The sequence below is a fragment of the Sinocyclocheilus grahami genome, unplaced genomic scaffold (assembly GCF_001515645.1).
Source record: "Sinocyclocheilus grahami isolate Dianchi unplaced genomic scaffold, SAMN03320097.WGS_v1.1 scaffold283.1, whole genome shotgun sequence".
NCBI lineage: Eukaryota > Metazoa > Chordata > Actinopteri > Cypriniformes > Cyprinidae > Sinocyclocheilus > Sinocyclocheilus grahami.
In genome coordinates, this window is record NW_015505462.1 from 848846 (window position 1) to 875189 (window position 26344).

Genomic DNA, 26344 nt, shown 5'->3' on the forward strand with positions numbered 1-26344 from the left:
AAATAAATCAATGTATGGGAAACACTGAGAAGATCTAAATATTAAAAATTTAAATGAAACTTACCTGCTTGAACTCTTTAATTTGATCCGGGTGTCTGTCTTTAAAGTGTTTTGTTAGTTTGATGTGTTTCCTCCTTTTTGAGGTCGCCATGTCTCAGTGCTTTTATGAAGAGAGTGCATCTGCGCACCTTTCGGTTGACCGGGTACTCGGTACCACTGATAACTTTAAAAAACCTTTCATTTTTTTAGTACTGACTTGGTACCGAAGTACCGGGTCTTTTGACAACACTAGATATGAGCTAACCGATCTTTAGATTAAATCACCATTGGTAGTGTGATTTATTGTAATGCTTTTTTCCTCAGTTGGTTAGACTTGTTACTTACTTGTTCAGATGACAATATACGGTGAAAATTATTATTTGGGTCATATTCCAAGACGTAGGCTAGAATCTGCGATTGCGAAGTACAGTAAATATCCACACCGGTGCGGTGACTGACTGCCACACATTCACCTCAAAACATTAGATTCATCAGCGCTGGAGCCGCGCCAGCGCACAACCCACGCAAGCTAGATAATTCTGCACACAGCTGCAATTGCAGGTTTTCAAACAGAGATGGCGACAAAGAGGCAAAACTGGCAGACTGCAGCTTTAAGCCTACATTTCAATAACTGTGTATATATATATATATATATATATATATATACACAGTTATTGAAATGTAGGCTTAAAGCTGCAGTCTGCCAGTTTTGCCTCTTTGTCGCCATCTCTGTTTGAAAACCTGCAATTGCAGCTGTGTGCAGAATTATCTAGCTTGCGTGGGTTGTGCGCTGGCGCGGCTCCAGCGCTGATGAATCTAATGTTTTGAGGTGAATGTGTGGCAGTCAGTCACCGCACCGGTGTGGATATTTACTGTACTTCGCAATCGCAGATTCTAGCCTACGTCTTGGAATATGACCCAAATAATAATTTTCACCGTATATTGTCATCTGAACAAGTAAGTAACAAGTCTAACCAACTGAGGAAAAAAGCATTACAATAAATCACACTACCAATGGTGATTTAATCTAAAGATCGGTTAGCTCATATCTAGTGTTGTCAAAAGACCCGGTACTTCGGTACCAAGTCAGTACTAAAAAAATGAAAGGTTTTTTAAAGTTATCAGTGGTACCGAGTACCCGGTCAACCGAAAGGTGCGCAGATGCACTCTCTTCATAAAAGCACTGAGACATGGCGACCTCAAAAAGGAGGAAACACATCAAACTAACAAAACACTTTAAAGACAGACACCCGGATCAAATTAAAGAGTTCAAGCAGGTAAGTTTCATTTAAATTTTTAATATTTAGATCTTCTCAGTGTTTCCCATACATTGATTTATTTGTTGCGCCCGCCACAATATCAAAACTCACCGCCACAAATTGATTTTCCAAAAGGCTTTGACTTTGTTTAATAAACATGAGCACTGCACGTGTCAAAAGTCGAAACCCGGTGCAGGTGTTTTTATATCACTGTATTTCTGAAGGAAACCGACTGTCTTCAGAAAATTATGGATGTCATTTTCATTTCATCTTGCCTGTAATGCCTGAGCAGCGTTTGTGAGCGCAGCTCTTATTTGATTACAGCCGTTACTGGGGAAACCTCGATCTCTCCCGCTCTACAAGCGCCTCCTGCTGGCAGAGAATAAATTTGCATATATATGCCGCCACAAATAGAGTGCAAGTCTGTGGAAAACACTGCTTCTGTTATGAATATTATTCAATATTTTAATTTGAATGTCGGATTGAAATGAACATCGCTGTTATTAGAGTAGTTAATCGTTAGCATAAGCGCGGCTAACGCTAATATAATGAGCATTAGAATGAAGTGTCTTTATTAACTATTTAATGCTCCTATAACTTTTATTAGGGTTAAAAAACAGGAGGACATGATGTTTCCCGCAAAAACCTACCCGTACCCCTCAAATTAGAAAACATTATTATAAGCTGACCGTTGTGAATCAGCTAAAGTATGAAAATAGTTTTGAACACTGGCTGGTTATGTACTTGCTCAAATATTGATTTCGGATCATTTTTAACCAAAAGTTACGGACTGCAGCTTTAAGAAATACTAGAAAAAGTACTATGCATACCAAATATTTACAGCTCACAAACAGGTGAGAGAACCTAATATATATCAATGTTTTTGAAAGTAGTCTCATATGCTCCCAAGGCTGCTTTTTTTTCACAAAAATATAGTAAAAACAGTAATATTGTGAAATACTAACTTTACTATTTGAAGATATTTTCAAATGTAATTTATTCCTGTGATGCAAAGCTGAATTTTTAGCAGCCATTACTCCAGTCTTCAGAGTCAAATAAACCTTTAGAATTTATTCTAATATGCAGATCATATGCTCAAAACTTTTTTTTTTATTATAATCAATGATGAAAACAGTTGTGCTGCTTGCTATTTTTGGAAACCATGATACATTTTTCCAGGTTTATTTGATGAATAGAAAGCACTGTGATTTTTAATGGATTTAATGCATCCTTGCTTAATAAAGGAAATGTACACCCCCCCCAAAAAAATCTTACTAAACCCAAACTTTTGAACGCTAGTGTATATGTATATAATTTTATTGATTGATTGATTGATTTTACTGGCTATAATTGGGATTTTGGGGCAAAAACTACATGGATTAGATTCAGTATTCAAATTGGCCCACATTTGATATCAATACCAGCTAAATCCATTATCGGTAGATTTATAATATATAATCTATAATGTCATAAACATCCTGACTCACACATGTCCTTCACTACACCATTGTCCACAGGCACCAGGTGTCCTCTAGATTCAGGTGTGGTGCAACAACACTACACTCTTAAAAATAAAGGTGCTTCAAAAGGTTCTTCAAGCAATGCCATAGAAGAACCATTTTTGGTTCCACAAAGAACCATTCAGTCAAAGGTTCTTTAAAGAACCATCTCTTACTTAGCTTTTTATAATCTGAAGAACCTTCTTTAGCCACAAAGAACCTTTTGTGAAACAGAAGGGTTCTTCTGATGTTGAAGGTTCTTTATGGAACCATTTAGACAAAAAAGTTCTTCTATGGCATCGTGAAGCACCTTTATTTTTAAGAGTGTAGGCTGGTACTGGAATGATCCCCTGGTTGGATGGAACCTGATTTTGCCCAGCTCAACCCTCACTTCCCCCAGCACAAAGAGGACACTATGCTACTTTTAGTTCATACTCCACTGGCACTTTTTTCTCCCCACTTTTACTTTAAAGTTTACTTAAATCAAAGCCTTTTGGTGGGTCACACCACTGATTCAACCATGTCCGTTTTTATTCCTTGTCAAAAAGTAACATCACCTACTGTAGAACAGTGCCGAGCTCTGCCACCCAGATGATGGCTAGACCTTTAAAACAGCTCTTGTGTGAACCCTGCATAACCCTGCCATCCTGGCTTTGTGCTTTTGTCGTTGTGTTTCTGTGTGGAGGGGAGTATGAGTTTTTCTGTATGTTGAAAAATGGCTCTGAAATATTTAATCATATCAGACTGAATTGAGCTCTTGGTCTTTTTGTCTGTGCTCTCCCTTCAGAGTGACCAGCAAAGTAAGCTTTCTGCTCAGGGCTCAGGGTGTTCTCTGATACACTCCCCTAAACATGTCACAACAAGATCTGCATCTCGTCCAGACTGCAGAGAGGAATGACAGAAAAGAACCAAGGAGGCAGGGAGAGATATGATTAGATTACTGTACTACTGTAGGTCTACTCTAGGTACTGTAAAAATAAATATATATTATAATATATAAAACTACACATAAATATTAAAATATATACAGAGAGAATTAAAAAATATTATATAAATAAGTACTATATAGTAAATGATTAATGTTATTATAACAATATTAGTTTTATATTAAATATAAATAATATTTTATAAATAAATCACAATTTTATAATATAAAGTATTAACAATATATTATATACAATTATGTATTGTAAATATTACAAATATTAATATTTTACTCATATTAAATATAAATAGCAAATGCCACAAATAATTCACACTTTTGTCAATGTCAAATAAATAAATCAATTCTGATGCTTCAGTGATTTTAGAAATAACTACATTATAATAAAGGGTATGCAATATGGATTATTAAATCGAAAGGAACTTAAAGGCAGGTATCAGCACATAACGTCATCTGGCCTCTCGCTCAAAGTGCCGTGTTGTGTGATACAGGGCTTCTTTAGCTGCATGGATATTTAAATTAAGTGAAGAGCTGACAGTTCACTCTCTCCCAAATTGGCTTGTCTGGTAGTGAGGACGGTCTTATAGTGGAGACTGAGTCATTTTGGGTCGGCTATGACTGGCCTCTGACAGGTCTGTGAGCCGAGGGGGTTATTTTAGTCTCGCGGGGCCTCACGGTGCCAGCCAAGCCAAACTCTGCATCCACAAATTTGCCCCACAAGACAAAGCATCATTCCTACTGTTAGATGCTCCAATCTCATTGTAGTCTGCATTTTATTGCCTAGCATTTGTAATTTTCTGGTTCGATTATTGTGCAAAAACACTGACCCAATTAAATGACAATATTCTTCATCAAACACTTCTTTGATGTGATAAATGCTTATTTGTTCTCGTCCATTGAGTCTGCCGTGCTATCAGTGTTATTCTTGTGGCAACGCTGCCCACAATGTTATCTTATTTCACATGCTAGAATGAACACAGCTGCACACATGCCCTCTTTCTCCTTTTCTCTCTCTCTCTGTAAACAGGCAAAAGCAGCAGCTCTCCCAATAACACCATTCCTGTAAATCTGGTTAAACTGCGTTTGGCATTCTGCTGCACTGGGGGGCAAAGTCCTAGTAGCGTTTGTCCACAGCACACTCAGAGCAAAGGGAAACATTTACACGGTGTCAATGCAAAGCTTTGACATACGGAGGAATCCTGGAATACTTTCCAAACCATTTGCCTAAATAACAGGCTGGACGGCAGGGTGCTGGTAGGGGGGTTGGCTCATGGAAAACTCTTTGGGAGAAGTCCTAGGCTGTTTTTACAGCCTGCGGGGCTTGAGAGTCTTCTGGCTTTGATCATGTCACTGTATTTAATGAGATGACTACCTCATCTGAGTGAAGACACATGGAGTTGTGCCGCTAAGAATGGGAGGTGACAGCTAATGTTACCAAAGAGCCGGTATTACAAAGAATGGCCTACAAAGAATCGCTTCACTGTTTGCAAAAGTCTTGTGATAGGTGTTCATTTCCAACTCTTTAATCCATTAAAGGGGTAGTTCTCCGAAATGTTATCATTCTGTGATCATTTATACACCTCCTTGTCAATTCAAACCTGCGTGACTTCTTTTATTCTATGTAATATACTCTGAAGAGTGTTTCAACTGTTTTTGTCCATACAATGAAAGTCAATGGGGTCCAAAACAACCCTGATTGGACCCCATTGACTTTCATTTCACAGACAAAATATCTTCCTTTTGTGTTCCACAGAAGAAAGTAAGTCAGTGTGTAGTTTGTTTCCTGAACATCAATGTAATGATGCATTGTTGGCAAAAGGAACTAGCTAGTCACGACTGTTTCCAGAAACCGTAGGAATTTTCTTGCACATTCATTGTTCAAACCACGTTGGTTAGAACTGTAATTTATTATGTCAAGCAGGTGGTGGAGTGATAACTTAATCAGTTTGAGATCAAATGAATTGCAGATCATTGCTGTAAATAAACACAGCATCTGAGGACTGATTCACTATTTTTCTTCTCCTTTATTTTGCAGGTTTCCTTATCTCACTCCAAGGTTCCCACACGCATATGTGCACTTTTCAAAAACGGCACTTTAATTCTCTTAACAAACTAAAAGTCACAGAATGAAATTTGTATATACAGTATATGGAATGAAAGATATAGATTGCACTACATGTCAGCTTGCTTAATTTGCTTAAGTGTATGATCTATTTAAGTCCATATGTCATACTAACAAGAAACTATGATTATAACCACAGGTCAAGAGCTGTTGTTCTACAGCTACACAACTTTGGAATGCTGTTTGCGAATGTTTGCTGGAACTATGGATTCACAAAACACCAAATCGTTAAACTATGCTAAAACAACAGAATTGAATCAAACTAAAAAGCAGAATCTTCAAACATACAAAATGAATCTACATTGTTAGCACTATGTACAATACACATTTAGTTGAAGACAGTCAGTGTGCATATGCTGAAGCTTGATTTCCAGTGTATGCTGGTGTGTTTGTGAGAGTGTGTCTTTAGAGAATACTCACTCCTGGACTGCTCGTGCTATAGACAGCGCCGTGGATCCTGTTTCATTAACACTGTCCAAGGTCACGTTTGGCAGGTCGTCATCATCACTGTCACTTTTGATTTGTCTTGGCGACAGGCCATTGGGGTCTGTTTGTACTGCCGCAGGGGGAGGACAACAGAGGAGGAGGTTAGTTACATGACTGTAATACACGTACCGCCCGAGGCTATTCTCAGGCCCATTCAGAAGCTTACAATATGCTGCATGACACCGAGCAGAAAATAGCACAGCAGTTCAAGGTGTTTCTTCAACTTTTGGCACCTTAATGTCCCAAGGGCTGATTTTTATTAAAATGAACAGATTTCAGTTTTTTTTCTGTTTATTATATTAAGGTCACATTAATTGTCTTAGAAACATTATCATGCCTTCATTATTTATATCTGCTACATTTCAAATGCCCAAAAATTAATAATTCCCAATAAAACATGTCATTTCTATCACAGAATGCTGATAAACACAGTACACTATTTTAAGATGGTGGAAATGACACTGCAGTTTATTATATAAATGTCTACAGGGCCAAAAGGGAACAAATATAATATTCAACAAATACAATATTAAATATTATAATATTAAAACATATTGGTATTAACCAGACACAATACATCAGGATTTCCAGCCACGGTAATTTAGCATATACTATTAAGACAATAAATACTATTAATTATTTTATCTTTTAAGTTTTGTCATTTTTATTCGTTTTTTTTTAGTTCTTCAAATTAAATGAAAATTCGAAATGTTGCCTTAGCAAGTAAATGAAATAAGTTTTTTAAAGTTTAAGTTCTCATCTAATATTTATTTTTCATTATATTTCTGGTTTTCTTTAAGTTATCATAAATTATTTTTAATAGTTTTAGTTTTAGTTAACACACTAGTAGCAACACTGGTGTGAAGTGACAGAATCCCAAAAGGGCAGATTAACATGGAAGAAACAGGAAAAAGTAGTTAAAAATTAATTAAAATCCTTAAAAATATAAACTACGAGGTGATAAAAAAGTAAACCTTAAATAGAAGCATCTGCCAAATGTATAAATGGAAATGTAAAAATAGTGTTGCTTTATTATGTTGCACCTGGTTACAATGTAATAATCATTTCAGGTGAGTGCTTGTTTGTGAGTTTGTCATCAAATACAGGTTTTGAATTCATACACACCTGTATATGTCAGTGTTTTAGACCGGCAGTCACAAAACACCCATCTCTGATTACTGGATCTCATTCCCCACAGAACGAGAGCAGCATTCTCCCTGACTCCAAGCTTTGTTAATATTATGTGGGTCTAATTCGCTGCTCTCTCAGCAGTCTGTCAGACCCGATCCCGGATCAGAGGTGTCCGTGCTGTCTCCCAATCAGCCCTGGGCAGTGTGTCCTGCGGGTATGTCACCAGCACAGGCGATCAGATGCCCAGAGAGCATCTAAAGGCAACAGAGCTATGCTGCCACTCGCCCTTTGTTTCTAGGGTGTTGGACATAGTTATGCTGCCAATTTATGAATTTCTGTATGAATGATAAGAACACCTAAGATGTCAGCTATATGATATCAGGTGCATATACATTTAGGTCTGTCAATTGTCAGTGGTTCTATAGTGTCATTGATTACAGACAAAATACAAAATACACAATAAATCATGACCCATACCCAAATTCCACAAATTTCCTTCCATCAGAGCAAGTTTTTGTGAGCTGCTCCTTCAAACAATGGACTTCAGCAAACCAGACTACATGCTGATACAATTAATGTTTAAAAAATACAAGTACATATATACACTATAATCTCTGAAGGATCATGTGATATCGAAGACTGGAGTAATACTTGATGAAAAGTCAGCTTTTTTCCCCATCACAGGAATAAATTACATTTTAAAATATCTCAAAATAGAAAAAAAAGTTATTTTAAATTGTAACAATATTTCACAAATTAATGTTATTACTGTGTTTTTAATTTAAAAAATGCAGGAATGGTGAGCATAAAAAATTTTACCAGCCCAAACATTTGAACGGCAGTGTACGTACATCCGTAGATCTAATCAGCAATGCTATAAGAACGGACCAGCACACCATTTTTGAGGAGAACCCACTAGTCACGAATTAAGTTAACGTCACATGCACTGTCCTAACTTTATACCTATTGATTTTTACTGTTAGTCATGATCAAATTGAGCACAAAACTTATTAAATGCCTTTCCAAGGGTAGTTTAAACATCCACTTTAGACTGCCACAAACGCTCAGCACAACTGATGGAGGATTTCAATGAAAGATTAATTGAACACATTACAAGAGCCTGGAGCTCTTCTCTCTCCTCCTCCATTCTGTCTACTCAGGCTAGACACAAATCAGTTATAGCAGAAGCTTTGCTACCTCTGTATATGGAATAATATAAAGCCATTCACATCACAACACTATATTCCACATTGCCTGCATTATTGTGGTACTAGATCAATGTTCAAACAGATTTAAAATCATACTTGTATACTGTTGATCCCTGATTATTTTTAGTGCAATAAATGCTTTTTATAACTTCTAATTTGCATATTATTATTAAAATTTTATAATTTTAGTTTTTTTTTTACATTAAAATTTTGTTATTTTTTTTATATCTATCTGAATAACTTTCTTTGCTGAACTGTGCAGCACATTTTAATGTGCTATATACTTTAAATAAATTATGTTAGACCAAATCTGTTTTAAAAAAAATAACATTAATTTTGAATATACTCTATAGTATGGATACTGTAGACAGCTACCGTGAATAATATGCCCTGTCTCTGTGGACTGTTTCCACCATAATCCATTCACTTTACCTACAGTACATAGCTTGCCTGGATATTCCTTAAAAATGTCCATATAAAGGCAATGACAAAAGCGGAGTTCATGAGAGGTGGTGAAGCAAACCCCATGATTTCTTTCTCCTGTTGTTTCCAGCCATAGACTGTTTCCATGGTAACTCAGCCGGAGATAGAGCTGTGGAGAAGGGCACACCCCCTCCCCTCCCCACCTCCCCCTGGCAACCTGTACACGAGTATGTGTGTGCAAGTGAAAGTGTGCGCTGTCCATTGTGTTTCCAGCTGTCACTAGCCATGACGAAAACATTTATTTGTGAACATTTACTTGTAAGCATTGCCGATCGGTGCACTTCAGAACATAAGGTTCATACTCATGTCTCTGAATAGTGGTAATGTTACTGTCAGTCACAATCATGTAAGCATATCATCTTCTGCTACCATGTTGACCCCGCCCAGGTCTGACCCCATTTCCTCTGTGCTGCTCCAGAGAACTCTGGGTGGAGTCCATGTTGCTATGTGCCTGACTGCTTGCGGTGCCACCCATCTTCAATATCCACCCCACCCCATTATGCAAACCTTGTTTTTCCTCTCTTTCTTCCCTTGAAGCTGAGCTAGACACCCAGTATTTAAATCCTTCTTCTAGCAGGATGCCCAGCCCTGCCCAACCATTTGGGACAGACACCCTTCCCAGATAAACAAGAGGTTGAGCAACAAACAGCTCCCTTGTGCCCTCTGCTCGGACCGAACACCATTTGACAGCAACACCCAGAGCATCATGGCTTAGTGCCAGAGTATTAAAACTCGCCCTACAGGAAACCAACCCTAAACAGCAGTCCCAAAGTACCGTCGGTGAGGTCTCGAGAGTTTGGGAAGGCACCATGCAAGATGAGTGCTTCTGATTAGGGCATGTGGTAGGGGCAGAGACCTGTCTGCATGACCTTGGATGTGAGATAACTACGCAGGTCCTATGTTTGCAGAAACCACTTTCATCTCAGTAAACAATATTCTGTTTGTTGAACTATGGGCTTTACAGTAGTTTTAGGTTGGCAAGTTTAATTTCTTGCCCACCAGACAATGACTGTTTTATCATCCTCTTAGGTTTTTTTACAAGCAACTTTTTTCAGTATGAACGTATACAACTCACAATATATGGGTGTTTCTTCAACTATGGGCACTTTTAGCCCTTTGGAAAATAACAAACATTTCACACTCTCACTAGTTAATTTAATTTGTCTGCTAACAATGTCCATCACCAGACATACATGCATTTTAGAATAATTCTGTCATTCTGTCATTTTTGTTTCCTGAAAGTCATGAATATTTCCACCACATCTCCAATGATGTATTGTGTTTAAATAGTGTTATGTGGTGGAAATTACATTTTAAAACATTTTTGAAGTGAAAAGACTTTATTTTCAGAGCTAACACATTATGTATCCTAAATACATAGAAGTGAATTGAATTTAATATGAACTTATGATATTTAACATTTATTTTTCTTCATAAATCACTTGCTTTTTATTTGATCTTAAGCTAATCACTGACACTGTTGTCTTCTTACATACACTAACTTTATATTTAAAGAAAAAAACATAGCTATAATCTGTTTTCACATCTAAGTTCTCTTGAAAATAATTCTGATATTTCCAATATAAAACGAACAAAGAACAGAGTGAAAATTAACTTTTCCATTCTTTTGGTGTTTTTATTTTTCCTTTCATTTCATTTTGGTCCACTTGTGAAATACTGTTAATATTCATTTACGCTATACACTGCAACGTGAGATAAAATAATGCAAGTGTGACAATACGAAGTGCTACGAATATCTGAATATATAGATATATATCAATGACATGCACTTTGCCAGATTTTAAAATCAACAAACAACACCACATTGGCTGGTACATAAATCAAAATTACTGACCACTGCCCAAATGCTGGAGGCAAGAGTTAATTTCCCACCCTGCTTACCTGACTTGAAATTAATCTTTTACTTTATATGCCCACCACTTCAAAAGCAGACAGTATGTAAGGCCTGTCACCCAGCACATACTCCCTAACAGTAGGAAGTACACAGGCAGCCGAGGACAAACAGCCCCATATTTGCATATCATTATGAGTACTATGGTGCTTTTCTGTGAAAAAAAGGACAGCGAGATGCAGTTGACTGAAGCTAGTCTTTCCCTAAAACAAATGTGAAGGAAACATGCTTTTAATCAGCTTACATTTTTCCCCATTCCAGTTGATATATTTTCCCCTGTGATCACAATTTCATAAGATTTCAACATTCCCCTTGGGGCAGGCTGATGCTAAGTGCTTCACTCAGGGGCACACCGGTGATCAAGTAAGTAATTCTCAAACTGTCAAGTTATTCCCACATGCAAACCTCCGACATTTTTATACTGCAAAAAAATCATTTTCTTACGGAGTAATTTTTGTCTTGTTTTTCAATACAAATATCTATATGCATTTACTTGAAAAGCAAAATGGCTTAAATAAATTAAGTCATATTTTCTGAAAATTTATCAATGAAGTGAGTTTTTGCTTTAAACAAGAAAAATTGCTTCCAATGGGGTAAGAAAAACAATCTAGTTTTCCCTTTGAGTAAGTTTATTTTTCTCACCTAATTTAAGCATAAACTCAAGGAGTTTTTTCTTAATGTCAATGTTCATCTGTCATCTTTGACTTCATGTTAATTTTGCTTCTCAAGTAAATATATATTGTTTTAAGAATGTTTAGATATTTGTACTGGGAAACAAGATCAAAAATACTGAGTAAGAAAAACATGCAGTGTATCAAGGTGTCAACCCACTGTAACTACAGTAAGTAAAAAAAAAATTTACCAACAGGAATTATTGAACAATCCAGAAAGTGGTCCTCACCTTTGCCATGGTACTTGGCCTCGTCCAGGAGAGGTAACATGATGGTGGAGTTGAGGGTTGAAGGGGAGCGTACGGCTGTGGTGTACATGAGGGGCAGTGACTGCACCACCACAGGGATACGGTGCACCTGGCTGGGAAGTTTACTGGGGCTGGAAGGGGGGACGGGGTGGATGATGTGCAAAAATTGCTGGCCTCTAACTCCATGAGAAGAGCCCACCAAGGGCCCGGGTGTCAAAATGGAGGGCATTCCCGAGGAGACTGAGGTGATGACGGAAGGTGAGGATGACGATGATGAAGAGGAAGATGGAGAGAAGGCTGAGGTAATGGGTGAGCTGTTGGATGAAGGAGATGACGTCCGTGTCTTGTTGATGGACAGGTCCACGGGCTCTGTCTGGGTCTGAAACTGCTCGGATGAGAGCAGGTCTTCTGGAGGTTCTGCCTTCACTTTGCTGAGCAGGAGCGGCACAGCCTCCATATCAGGATAGCCGTGCACTTTGGGTGACTGTAAGGAACAAAGACTATATTTTGTTAAAGAAATTTCTGATGGAAATGTTGAGTAATGAAAAGGGTATACATATATCAAAGATACAAAATAATTTTTTCTTCTTTATATAATTTAAAATTTAAGGGGGAAAAAACGTTTTGTAATGTTTATCCTTAAGTAACACAAGTCTGACAGCAAAATGATTCAAGGCTCAGTGAGGGAGTCCGTTTTAAACTCTGTAATGGCCCTGAATGATTCACTGACCGAGTGATTCATATTCAAACCAAGTTAGCAGACTGTTTTGTTAATCTTCTTGACCAACTCAATCAAAAAAGATTCAAACTAGTAATTTGTTCGCAAATAAAACATCACGTCTTCGCAACTGTTGTCAATATATTGGTTTTGTCGTAGTCTGGAACACGGACAAAATGTAGCTTTCACGTCTAAAAGAACATCATCATGGAGACCGGATCTGTCAACTTCACATGGGTGTCTGCCCAAGAAAACAGCGTAAATAAAGTGCTAGCAGACAGAGCGTTCCTCTCTGCAGCAAGCGCATACGGTGAAATGATCGCTCCTGAGCAGGCGGATAATCATGACAGAGCAGCTCATTAAACCGAGGGAAAAAGTTCTCAAATTGCGACGGCAGATGTGATAAATGGTTTGCTGCAGAATCACGTCTCGACTTTGTTTATAGACTCACTTTTCTTTATGCAGACTTGAGTGGGCCTGTAGCAAATCCACACCGAGCTCATACTATTTTTACTCTGGACACGTGGAGTCACTCTGAGCCTTACCGACCTGTGAATCAGCAATATGCGGTACAATATAACTGCATTTGAATCCAAAAACAAACAAATGTCAAGCAATTAAATATGCTGACATGACCCATAAAACCCCAGGTTGGGTCATTCAGGGTTCAGAGTGCACTGTCACAGCTCACAGGTCAGGACACATGACCTCAAGGTCAGGCTTACAATACTGATTTGATTCGGCAGGGAAAGGAGCAGCATTTTTAGAACAAAGAGACCCCTTTCTGCAAAGTGTGACATTTAACACATTCAAGTGCACACACACAGCAGTGAATAGTGAACAAACACACACACACACACACCGTGAACACACACCCGGAGCAGTGGGCAGCCATTTTTGCTGTGGCACCCGGGGAGCAGTTGGGGGTACGGTGCCTTGCTCAAGGGTCTCACCTCAGTCATGGTATTGAGGGTGGAAGAGAGCGTTGTACATTCACTCCCTCCACCTACAATCCCTGCCAATACCGAGACTTGAATCCTTAGAGTTACAAGTCCGACTCTCTAACCATTAGGCCACAACTGCCCCATTGACTGGTGGAGCTATCATGTGATTATAGGGTCTGTAAATATCTCATTTCTCTCTTGTGGGCCAGTTAAAATATTAACATTTTGCATTTGAAAACATGCTGCTTTAACAATAATTTTTTATACCAAACCCCATTAACCCTTTCCCCCAACTTCACTGCATTTGAAGCATTTTAACAATAAAAATTCTAAAATAAATTAATTAATAAAAATATTCTAAAACAAACAAACTGGCAAGACGTTATTAAACAAAAAAATAAAACATGGGTTAACAATTAAAAAACACAACAGACATGAACGTTTTTCAGAAAATGTTATATATCTGTTGATTCAGATTATACATATCACGTCATTTTATTATCCATTAACTTGGTCGCAAATCAAATAATAACCCTTCGGTTGAAATGTTGATTTTTCTACTTCGATTCTTTATTTCATAGGAAATGTAGGACATGTAATTTGTACAATGTACTTTATAAATTATAATGTTTTATTATAAGGTAGATTTTTTGTGAATTTTTGTATTTTAGTCTTGAAAAATGCTGCACAGCTGCACAGACAGGGTGGTAATCAAACCCAGTGAGTGAATTTCTATTAGCATAGCATGCAATCAGCAACCTACTAATGAGGGTTGTATGAAAGAGGAAGGGAGGTGCCGCTAATGACCAATCAGCATCATCAGACTCGCTATCTAATTGAAAAAACCTGCCTCTGTAATACCTAAGAGATCCTTTTTGTTCCTAGCAAAAGGGACAAAATGTTTCTGGTCATTTCCTTCAGAACACCACCTTGGAGCAGTAATGCAATCGCCATGATTCCTGCTGAAAAAATAACTCCGTAGAGTGTTTGTCTGTAGTGAACTCTCGCTCTAGTTCTATTGAATTCTGTGATGTACCCTTCAGGGTATGCTTAAGAGGCTTTACACGGCATACGTTATTTTGTTTGTGTGTGTATATAGGACATTGTGCGGATATGTGCCTGCGGCCACTGTAGCCTCAGGTCTTTGCATCCCCTCTGAGACAAACCTCCTTCTCAAATAGATCTCATCTCATTACACTGTAGTCAGTTTGGCCTTGTAGAGCTCTGAATTTAGTTTCACTGTGTTTTTATTTTGCTCCAAGGCAGGTTCGAAGCACTTGAAGATAAAAACGGCAGATAAACAAGAACTGCACTCATGAGGTGCTCATGATTATTCAGATGGTATCACTACACTCTTAAAAATAAAGGTGCTTCACGATGCCATAGAAGAACATTTTTGTCTAAATGGTTCCATAAAGACTTTTACCTTTGACCTTTAACATCTGAAGAACCTTTCTGTTTGACAAATGGTTCTTTGTGGCGAAAGAAGGTTCTTCAGATTACAAAAAGGTAAGAAAGAGATGATTCTTTAAAGAACCTTTGACTGAATGGTTCTTTGTGGAACCAAAAATGGTTCTTCTATGGCATCGCTTGAAGAACCTTTTGAAGCACTTTTATTTTTAAGAGTGTAGGTGTGTTTCCATTACAGATTTGCGCAAAACTTTGGCGATATTTTATAAATGTCGATAAAAAAGTATTGCGAAATGACGGCATTTCCATTAGGCGTATTTTCAATTCACAATTTCAATTTGCGCATTTTTTTGAAGGGTATTGGAAACTCGCCTACTGGCTGATCCATTAGGCTGTATGCATCATACAGTGTTTCACGATAAAATGTGTAAAGGAAAAAAAAATCAGATGAAATTGTAAACTGTAGCAAAGTGAAACTGTGAACTATGGTGTACTGTAGCACACATGACCTCCTTTCATATGGAATAAAGTGTAAATCAAAGGCTATGAGGTGATAGTTGTTTTGCAAGCAGATTCCTGTTCTTGTTTGAATGTCACTTTCTGTAGAAATGTTTTCAAACCTTAATAGCTCTCTCCTCTGTAAATTCCACCTTGGCTCTTTATTGATGACTTTCACTTTATTCAGGGATCCTGCGTGAGATATCGGTCTAGCTGGTGAGGACATTAACTGGGGCAAACAATTCTGAGCAAGGTCTTGGCAAGTGGCCACCAGAACGATGACCATGTCCATGTTTGTTCGATGAGATGCACTTCAAAGAGCCATTGTGTAGGTTGCACACTTCCGGGCGTTGCTATGCTGGCTTGTGAAGCACAAGGTGTTGCTATGCTGGCTTGTGAAGTAGAACACAACAAGGGTACGTCGTTGGCTCTCAGACGCAACTATTCACAAGTTCTCTCTCCAAGAAAATAGTCCATACCTGCATTTGTGCTTTTCTTTAATTGAGCAAATAATGTGGAGCAGTTCACTGAAGAGTGCATCACAATGAATGACTGAATTACTCTATTAATTATGAATTGGGTTTGACAAATGTATTCATGTACTTGGCACAGAACCAACTTTATATGTCAAGCTATACATTGCTGAGTTAAAAGCTTAATGATAATGTTTTCAAACTTTTTGATGCCAAGGACCATGGTCATGGTCAAGTTCCCTTGTGAGGGGCCCCTTTCTAAAATATAAATGTTGCTTAGATTAATCATGATTATTTTATTATATTGACAGCCTTAGCTTTTAACACTAACAAATAAAAACTAAATCTATAAGGGTTTTTTTTTTCTAAGATGCACTACTGTTCAAAAGTTTGGTAAATTTTTTATGTTTTTGAAAGATGTTTTATTGTGTCAAAAATACAGTAAAAAATGCAATATTGTGAAATATTATTACAATTCTAAATAACTCTTTTCTATTTTAATATATTTTAAAATGTAATTTATTCCGGTGATGGCAAAGCTGAATTTTCAGCAGCCATTACTTCAGTCTTCAGTGTCACATGATACTTCAGAAATCAGTCTGAAACCATTCTTTAAATTATAAATGTTTGTAACAAAATGTATTTACTGTCACTTTTGATCAATTGAATGCAACCTTGATGAATAAATGTATTTAAATAATAAATAGGCTACTTATAATTTATAATAAAAAAATATTACTGACCCCGAACTCAAACTTCATATATGCCAAATTATAGAATTAAAAAGTAACAATGTCAAAGTCAGTAAATAAAGTATTTTAATTGACAGCCCTAAAATATACAATACAAAAAATATCTTTCTGAAAAATTATTTCTCATAAAATTATTTCTGAAATGATCTGCAGTTGTCCTACATGCTCTGAAGAAAATTGTACAAAAGCGGTCACTGGAGCAGTGCATTTTGAAAAGGTACACCTTTGTAACATATTTACCCCTAAAGAGTGCATATTAGTACCTAAATGCTACATATTAATTAAAAGGGTACCGCCCCAATAGCAGTTTTTGTACCTTATTTTCTGTGAGTGTAGGAAATCTGTGAAGTATGTCAGCAAGATTTTTTTTAAAGATATTTAAGATTAATGTATTTTATGTAATGTATATTTTAGGGCTGTTTCTCTCTTGCGGGCCCCTGGACCCCAGTTTGAAAACCCCTGATATATAGTTTATACATACTCCGATAATGCCTGGAAGAGAGCCTGGATGATCATGTACAGTACAAGTGCACTTAGGTAAGCAGCATATGAAGAATTAATGACAAAAAAGAGAATGACTCCCCACAGCAGTGTCTCTGCATCTGTGCTTGAGCCCTGCCAAAATGGCTGCCCTGGCTGCATTGGCCCTGACTATAAGCCCTGGAAGCATTCCTGCTCCAGCTGGGGCTCTCCACATCAGGGCTGCTCCACACACACACACACACAAGCGCCTGGGAGTAATTAGGTGTATCTCAGTGAGGGGGTGGGCGTGTGAGGGGTGAAAGAAGTAGAGGGTGGTATGGGAGTGTAGATTGGAGGTTAGGACAAAAATTGTATGAAAAACAATTGTTCTCTTACCCCTCTCTCAGATTCCAGAGGTTCTGCTTTGACTCGGACTGCAGGCATTCCGTCTAGCATTAACATCCTGTTATTGATGGCGTCTGCGAGCCGAGAGAGAGAGAGAAAAAGAGAAAGGCATGAGAAAGCTGCTGCGTGTGACTCCTCTCACCTTTTCCGTGACTGAATCAGACCTAGCAAGCTCCGAACAATAGCACAGGCTACAATGCAACAGGCAATGATGCCATCAAGGTATGCAGTTAGTAAACAGTTCAGGTTTATGGCCGAGGGTAAACAAACGCATCTGGGCTGTATGTTGGCTGGTATTTTACACCTAAATGGTTGTGAAGAGTGAGTGACACAGAATGTAGCATAGTAAGAAAGCCATAATACTGAATCATGTCAATGCTGAGAGAATACAGGATAAATACAGTAGGAAGTATGGTTTTATATGAATAAACACAGATAATTCTATCCCCCTTGAATCCCAAAGTCACTCCATCAGCTGAGGCAACATGTTATGGTTACTCTATTCTGTGCCTGGTTAAAAATAAACCAAAACAACAATCAATCAAAATGTTCATTGATGATTTTTAAGTTACATATCACATATATCTGAAGCTAAAATGGTAAAATTAAACATATAACTTTTGTGATTTTATTAGCCTTCAGTTAGCAAGCTAATAGCTACTAGTGCTGGGTGATAAACCAGTTATTGGTGATGTACCAACTACACACACGGTATACATTTTTTAAAAACCTGCATACCAGTACAAGTGGCTGAGCAACATGTACAGTCTCATGAATTAAGAGGGGATCCCTGTTAACTGCATACACTTGTTCTGACTAACGTTTGGAGAACTATTAATAACATACAACAAATTCTTTAACTGAACAAATAAACCAACTGTAAATAATAGTTAACAGAAACCAGAGAAGCTGAAGATGCTGCAGGCAGAGCAAACTCACTTCACCTCGCGCAAAATATTGAAAAAAAAAAAAAAAAAAAAAAAAACCCTGAATTGGGGGGGGGGGTTTATGGGAATATATTAAAAAAAACTAAATCCTGAATTGGGGGTGGGGGTTTATGTGAATATATCTCTGGAGAACTGGCTGTCTTCAGAAAAGTTTAGATGGTATTTTCTTTTTATCTTACCTCCATATATATTGCATATGTATGTAGTTTATAAAAGTGCAATGCTGCTGTGTTTACAGCGATAACCAGGAAACGCTGTATCGCTGCTGTTCCATAAGTGTCACCTGCTGTCAGAGAGTGAATTTACGTCTTATTCAGCCCATCTGCTGTTTTTGTTTCATGCAGATATGTTTTAAGTAGCATAATTTCAAAAAGCTAAGGTCAGACAATTCTGTTATTGCTTCAAATTTTGAAATTATACAATCTATTTTACATTAAAAAAAATTAGCATGTTTGTTTGGATTGTGATTAAAATGCAGTGGTTCTGCAACTGTTTCGTGTATTCTGATTCGTACAAAGGCACAGTCAGGGAAAAACCGTGATAAATTTTGGAACCGTCAGAATCCTAAAAAAAAAAAAAAAAACAGTGATACAGATTTTTGGTCAAACCACCCAGAACTGCTAATAGCAATAAAAGGAAAGCTCTACTGAATAGCTTGAAACATTTTTGATTGCACTTAGTCGTGCAACCAATCAGCATTTACGTGTCCGTAAGTTTTGCCTCTTTGTCGCCATCTCTGTTTGAAACCTGCAATTGCAGTTATTTGTGGAATTATCATCTTTACATGAGTTGCGCATCGGCATGGCTCCTCAGCGCGGATGAATGTAATGTTTTGAGGAGTATGTGTGGCTGTCAGTCACCACACCGGTGTGGATACTGTACTTCGGAATCACAGATTCTACGTATTGGAAGTATGACCAAATAAGAATTTTCACCGGAAAATTTAATTTGAACAAGAAAGTAACATGTCTGCCACTTTTGTTCTGACCAACTGAGAAAAAAAAAAGCATTACAATAAATCGCACTACCAATGGTGATTAAATCAAACGATAGCTTAAAATGTCTTTTGCTTTTGACAATAGGTGAATCTCCAGTTGTCACTGATGATTGTAGTTTGGACCTTTCTGGATTAAAATAATCAAAATAAGTTTAATTATTCCAGCTGCTGTGAGAAAAGGCTATATATGATCTGTCACCTGCAGTATCCTCACATGCGACATAGCCTAATAGCCGGGACTCCTTCTTTATGTATACAGACGTGACAATGACGCAAAGTCAAACGGTGGCAAACTCGTATTTCCTGCGGAAACCTATCAGTACCACTCAAATTAGAAAACATTATTACAAGCTTACCATTGTGAATTTGGCTAAGGTAAGGAGATAGTTTTGAACATTGGCTGGTTATGTACTTGCTTAAAAATTGATTTTGGATCATTTTTAACCAAAAAAAGGTTACGGACTGCAGCTACAATATAGGGATTATAATGGAAGAAAAAAAAAAGCTCCCTTTAAAAAGATAAAATGAGTCTAATCCAGCTAAATAAGTAAATAAATAATTGGATAATGCTAAGAAAATCAGTTGTCAGTGTTAATTGTCTTTTTAGACATTGTAAAAGCATTGCTTGCACAACTCAACATGATATAGAATTATATTCAAAGTAACCTCAAGACAGTTTACTTGAGTAGCTGAATGTGGATACGAAAGACTGATTGATTGATTCAGTCATTTATTTATTTATTTAAAAAGAGACATTGTACATTAAAAAACATTAAAGTAAATGCAAATGGCTCCCTTTAAAAAGATAAAATGAGTCTAATCCAGCTAAATAAGTAAATAAATAATTGGATAATGCTACGAAAATCAGTTGTCAGTGTTAATTGTCTTTTTAGACATTGTAAAAGCATTGCTTGCACAACTCAACATGATATAGAATTATATTCAAAGTAACCTCAAGACAGTTTACTTGAGTAGCTGAATGTGGATACGAAAGACTGATTGATTGATTCAGTCATTTATTTATTTATTTAAAAAGAGACATTGTACATTAAAAAACATTAAAGTAAATGCAAATGTACCCAAATTAGCCAAAAGGCAAATTTTCAGAAGTCCCTCTGTCTGGTGTTTTTATGCAGGAAAAAAAAGAATAGAGGAAAATATAAAGCATATAGAGCTCAGTTACACAGCACATCCTGTATAATATACTTAAATGATAAAAAATATAGTATAAATACGGTCTTGCTGCAGAAAAAAACAACATCATTAACAACTTTATTGGTTATTAATATGCCAATTCCTAAAATATTTGAATAATTAATAGGATGTATGTCCTAAATCTTGTCAAAATCCATCCTTGACCACCTTTGAAAGTGTTTTCAGTGATCCGTTCACCGGAAACTCATTAATGCCAGGTGTAAAGGGGGCCTGTAGATAGGAAAGAACATGTCGCATCACCTAGACGACCAGCTGCATGTCTGTATAGAGCTAGTGCTAGCAAACACGTGCACTCACTCATACAAAACATCTACATACGTGCACGCAAACTGCTATCACAGTCTCCTGACATTTCTCTTCTTGTATATTCACACAAACGACAAGACTTTCTAACAGAATCCATGTCTTTGTGCAAACTCCCCTCCGGCGTCTGAGCCTTGGAACAAAGACTCCAGCCTTGTTACAGCCCTGTGCTTTACAGTGGGCATTGCTCTACCAGACTCTCTCACACATGAAAAAGTGGCCATCTCCCTCAACATCCAAGGGATGCACAAGGACAGCTTTAGTGAACTGGTGGAATCTGATTACAAGTTAATATGGCTCTTGGAGCACTGCATGATGGGGAGATGAGATGCTCCAGCACTCCCACCGAGACAGTTTCTCTCCACCGTCTACTCAATTTACCATGTTTAACACCATAAAGGCACATTAATAGACGCATGAGCATCTTGGGAAATGCAATATTCATGTTTCCTCATGTTTGTTTGGGTTTCGCCTGTCGGAAGGGACAAGCTCGCACACAAACAAACAGATAGATGACTTGTCTTGAGGATAGAAAAGAGTGAGCATAAATCTCTGCCTGTCAAAATGACTTACTTAGATGTGACAGATGCTCCTACGATCCACATACAAGTGTTGCAAACACGGTCAGTGTGGTTTTCGGAGTTGTTACAACTCTTAGAAAAGGGAACCTTACGAAACAGCCAATCACAACAATGCGATTGTTGCTCAGAGGGATGTGTCCCGAAGTAACCCGTGCACTTATTATTTTAGCAGCAGCACATGATAGAATGCAAGCAAAGCAGATACGCTTTAAACATCTCTATTACACTTCACTCCTGGCATGGGCGGCAGGAAATGAGGCCCAGTTCTCGACTCAGCACTTGGGCTGAACCCATTCTGGTGAACATGAGAGAACACTACAGTCCACCAGATGAACCAATATTTTCATGTTTTTACAGGCAGTGTTCACTTTCACATAGCTATTGTTTTGGTAGTGATTGTGCTTTGCCAAAAAAAAAGCTAATATTTTGCATGTCGTGTTTAATAATTTTTGTCTTCATTTATACATTTTTTTATAAAATTGTATATTTTTACTGAGAAAAATAACATGCAAAATGACAAAACCCTGTGTCAAACAGTAAACAGATCAAACTATTTTCCAACATTTTGAAAAATATATAGCAATTAAACATCTGAACATATCAAAAACGTTTTTACATACACTACTGTTGAAAAGTTTTGGGTCAGTAAGAATTTAATTTTGAAACAGAAATAAGTTAATATATTTATTCAGCAAGAAGGCATTAGGGCTGTCAAAACAAAAATAGAATTTCGAATATTCATCAAGTTTAAAATAAAAATCCACATTCGAATGCAAAAACATTGCATTTGAATTTTAGGTGTGCATCAGACAGCCTTATCAGTGGCGCACGAAATGCGACGACTATGTAAGGGTCATTGCATTTTAATGTTTTTGTTAGTCTATCCAGTTGAACACACTAGATGCGGAGCTGTTACGTTGTTCATTCAAAATATTGTGGGGAAAAAAGAACATCAATGCGGAGATGATGTTTTCGTCAAAACCGAAACCAAACCATTCACACAGAATGCATATTTATCACATTTTCTAGAGGGACATCTATCACCATTGCATTCGCATCTCGCACAAGAGAGCGGCATGTTTAGAAAGCTATGGAAAATTAATATAAGTTCAACTTTTTAAAAACATGTCTCAAGACTTTATGGCGGTTTTTCCCCATCCCACTGCATCTCATGTTTTTACATGAATAAAGTACTCTTTGTGATTGGTTTTCGGTCCTTTGTATTAAACTATACATACATGAATGATTCTGTTTTGTTTCTAATTGTTTAAGCAACTTTAATTATATAAGGTTTATAAACATTATTTTAAACATTATGCACTTTTTTCAAAGATAGTCGTGTTATTTTATTATGCTTTGAAGAAACGTGCATAATATTTTGTTTGATGCGCCCTCTTGTGGCCTCAGGAGAGAAGCCAAAAGTTTTTTTCACCCCTAACTGAAATTCTGCCTTTTCAATTCAAATATAGATCATATTTAAGTACAAAATTCGAATTTAGTTTTTCAGCCATTTTGACAGCCCTAGAAGGCATTAAATTGATCAAAATTGACAGTTAAGAAATGTATCATGTTACAAAAGATTTCTATTTCAAATAAGCACTGTTCTTTTGACCTTTCTTTTTATCAAAGAATCCTGAAAAAATGCGCAACTGTTTTTAACACTGGTGCTTAAGAAACATTTTTAAACATCTGAACATATCAAAAACGTTTTTACATACACTACTGTTGAAAAGTTTTGGGTCAGTAAGAATTTAATTTTGAAACAGAAATAAGTTAATATATTTATTCAGCAAGAAGGCATTAGGGCTGTCAAAACAAAAATAGAATTTCGAATATTCATCAAGTTTAAAATAAAAATCCACATTCGAATGCAAAAACATTGCATTTGAATTTTAGGTGTGCATCAGACAGCCTTATCAGTGGCGCACGAAATGCGACGACTATGTAAGGGTCATTGCATTTTAATGTTTTTGTTAGTCTATCCAGTTGAACACACTAGATGCGGAGCTGTTACGTTGTTCATTCAAAATATTGTGGGGAAAAAAGAACATCAATGCGGAGATGATGTTTTCGTCAAAACCGAAACCAAACCATTCACACAGAATGCATATTTATCACATTTTCTAGAGGGACATCTATCACCATTGCATTCGCATCTCGCACAAGAGAGCGGCATGTTTAGAAAGCTATGGAAAATTAATATAAGTTCAACTTTTTAAAAACATGTCTCAAGACTTTATGGCGGTTTTTCCCCATCCCACTGCATCTCATGTTTTTACATGAATAAAGTACTCTTTGTGATTGGTTTTCGGTCCTTTGTATTAAACTATACATACATGAATGATTCTGTTTTGTTTCTAATTGTTTAAGCAACTTTAATTATATAAGGTTTATAAACATTATTTTAAACATTATGCACTTTTTTCAAAGATAGTCGTGTTATTTTATTATGCTTTGAAGAAACGTGCATAATATTTTGTTTGATGCGCCCTCTTGTGGCCTCAGGAGAGAAGCCAAAAGTTTTTTTCACCCCTAACTGAAATTCTGCCTTTTCAATTCAAATATAGATCATATTTAAGTACAAAATTCGAATTTAGTTTTTCAGCCATTTTGACAGCCCTAGAAGGCATTAAATTGATCAAAATTGACAGTTAAGAAATGTATCATGTTACAAAAGATTTCTATTTCAAATAAGCACTGTTCTTTTGACCTTTCTTTTTATCAAAGAATCCTGAAAAAATGCGCTACTGTTTTTAACACTGGTGCTTAAGAAACATTTAACACTGGTGCTTAAGAAACATTTTTATTATTATCAAAGCAGCATATCAATGATTTCTGAATCATTGTGTGACACTGAAGACTGCAGTAATGACTGCTGAAAATTCCGCTTTGCCATCACAGGAATACATTTCATTTTAAAATGCATTAAAATTGAAAAACGTTATTTTAAATTATAATAATATTGCACAATATTACTCTTTTTACTGTATTTCAGATCAAATAAATGCAGCCTTGATGAGCATATGAGACTTTATTTATGTCTGTAAGTATGCATGTTAGTCATTAGCAGTTACACTGTATTTAACAAGCGTTCTGGCTTTTCTTAGAAAGGAGTCTTATTTATGTGAAGTTAAAAGCAAAATATCATTTCTGTGTGAATTTTAACCCAACGTTCGTCATTGACAAAGCGTGCTTCCAAGCTAATCCTTGTTCACTGGATTGATATTGTGATCAGGATGTCCAATGGCTTCAGGTAGTGGTAGGCTGAGATAATGTTGCCATGGCAACTCAAGCTGGCGCTCAGAGGGTTATTGTCCTTCTGGATTGACATGCGAGGTTTCCCAGTTGACCAGGGCACTCGCTGTTCAAGAGACTTTTTGTGTCCAAGGAGCTGTCATCATGCTCATGTGTATTGTGTAAGCATATCACTCTGAGACATTGATCATTAGATCAGATAAATGAACCAACCTCTTGCCTAACTAACCTTGTCCCTTAAGAGAGCTCCAAATGGGAAATCAATACCACGAGCAAGGTCTCAGTTGTTTCATTAACCATCAAATGAACAGATTATTAGCATATTTGAGTACAGCACCATGAGGTTAACATTTAGGCACAATTTGTCTATCTTAGCTCCAATTGATTAACACTTAATCAAGGGGTTGTGATGGAGGATGTTGCATCGCCAACTGTAGTTAACAGTGCCAAGGTGATACGAGGGGCAAGAGTAACGATGACTAATTCTAGATCCATTTTCCTCCAAACAGCGCAAATGTTCCACGTCAAATCGGTGTGATTTATCTAATCAAGTATACTGTCAGTGTATTACCCTGAAGACCCTAACAAAGGAAATTTCACATTAAGACTTAGATGTAATGATATTGTTTATGAATAATGAATAATCTTAAGTTTAGTTATACCATTTGTTTGCCATGGACTGCCTTCAATTTGATCAAATACACAGAACAAGAGATCTGTATGCATTTCCCTCTACTGGGGAACACAAAAGAAGATATTTTGAAGAATGCTTCAACTGTTTTTATCCATGCAATAAATAAAAACTTATTTTGTGTTCCCCAGAAGAAAGAAAGTCATACCGGTTTGGAAAGACATTCTTATTTTAAAGGATGTTTCATTTGTTATCCATACAATAAATAAAAAATAGTTTGGACCCCATTGACTTTCATTGTATTGTCAACAAACCCATTGAAACATTTTTCTAAATATCTTCTTTTGTGTTCCACAGAAGCAGGAAAGCAATACAGGTTTGGAATGACACAAGGGTGAGTAATTGATGACAGAATTTTCATTTTTGGGCAACTATCACTTTAAAGACCTGAAGAAATGGAAAGAGAACAATGGAGTGAGAGAGAGAGATCACCTTTCAATTTCACCGGGATGCTGAAATGAAATGGTGATCCCAGGTGTGAGTGTTATGAGCATGGGTGGTGCAGTGGCTGAGTGCTCAGGCATCTCATTGCCATGCACGGCTGGAGCCGTCCCCCAAGAGGCTCCCTGAGAAGAATGAGGGCAATTCAACTGGAAACAGGGCAACAGGGAGGGGGTCCGCCTGGGATCTGATTCCGGCTGAGGATGGGGGAGCCAGGGGAGGGGATTGGCTGGCCCTCCCATGCCCAGTCG

At 37.1% G+C, this 26344-nt stretch overlaps 1 protein-coding gene across 2 annotated transcripts in view; it reads right to left on the bottom strand.

Moving 5' to 3' along the window:
• klf12b (Kruppel like factor 12b) overlaps positions 1 to 26344 on the bottom strand; it is a 66967-nt gene that overhangs the window by 6774 nt on the left and 33849 nt on the right. Inside the window, exons 2-4 of one of the 2 annotated variants that reach the window (XM_016292258.1) lie at positions 17655 to 17737; positions 11984 to 12485; positions 6283 to 6418 (exon numbers count right to left, since the gene is read on the bottom strand). In XM_016292258.1, the coding sequence (XP_016147744.1) occupies positions 6283 to 6418; positions 11984 to 12485; positions 17655 to 17720 (704 nt within the window). In that variant the 5' untranslated portion in view covers positions 17721 to 17737. The remainder of the gene's footprint in view (positions 1 to 6282; positions 6419 to 11983; positions 12486 to 17654; positions 17738 to 26344) is intronic. The other variant, XM_016292259.1, reaches the window with a different exon arrangement.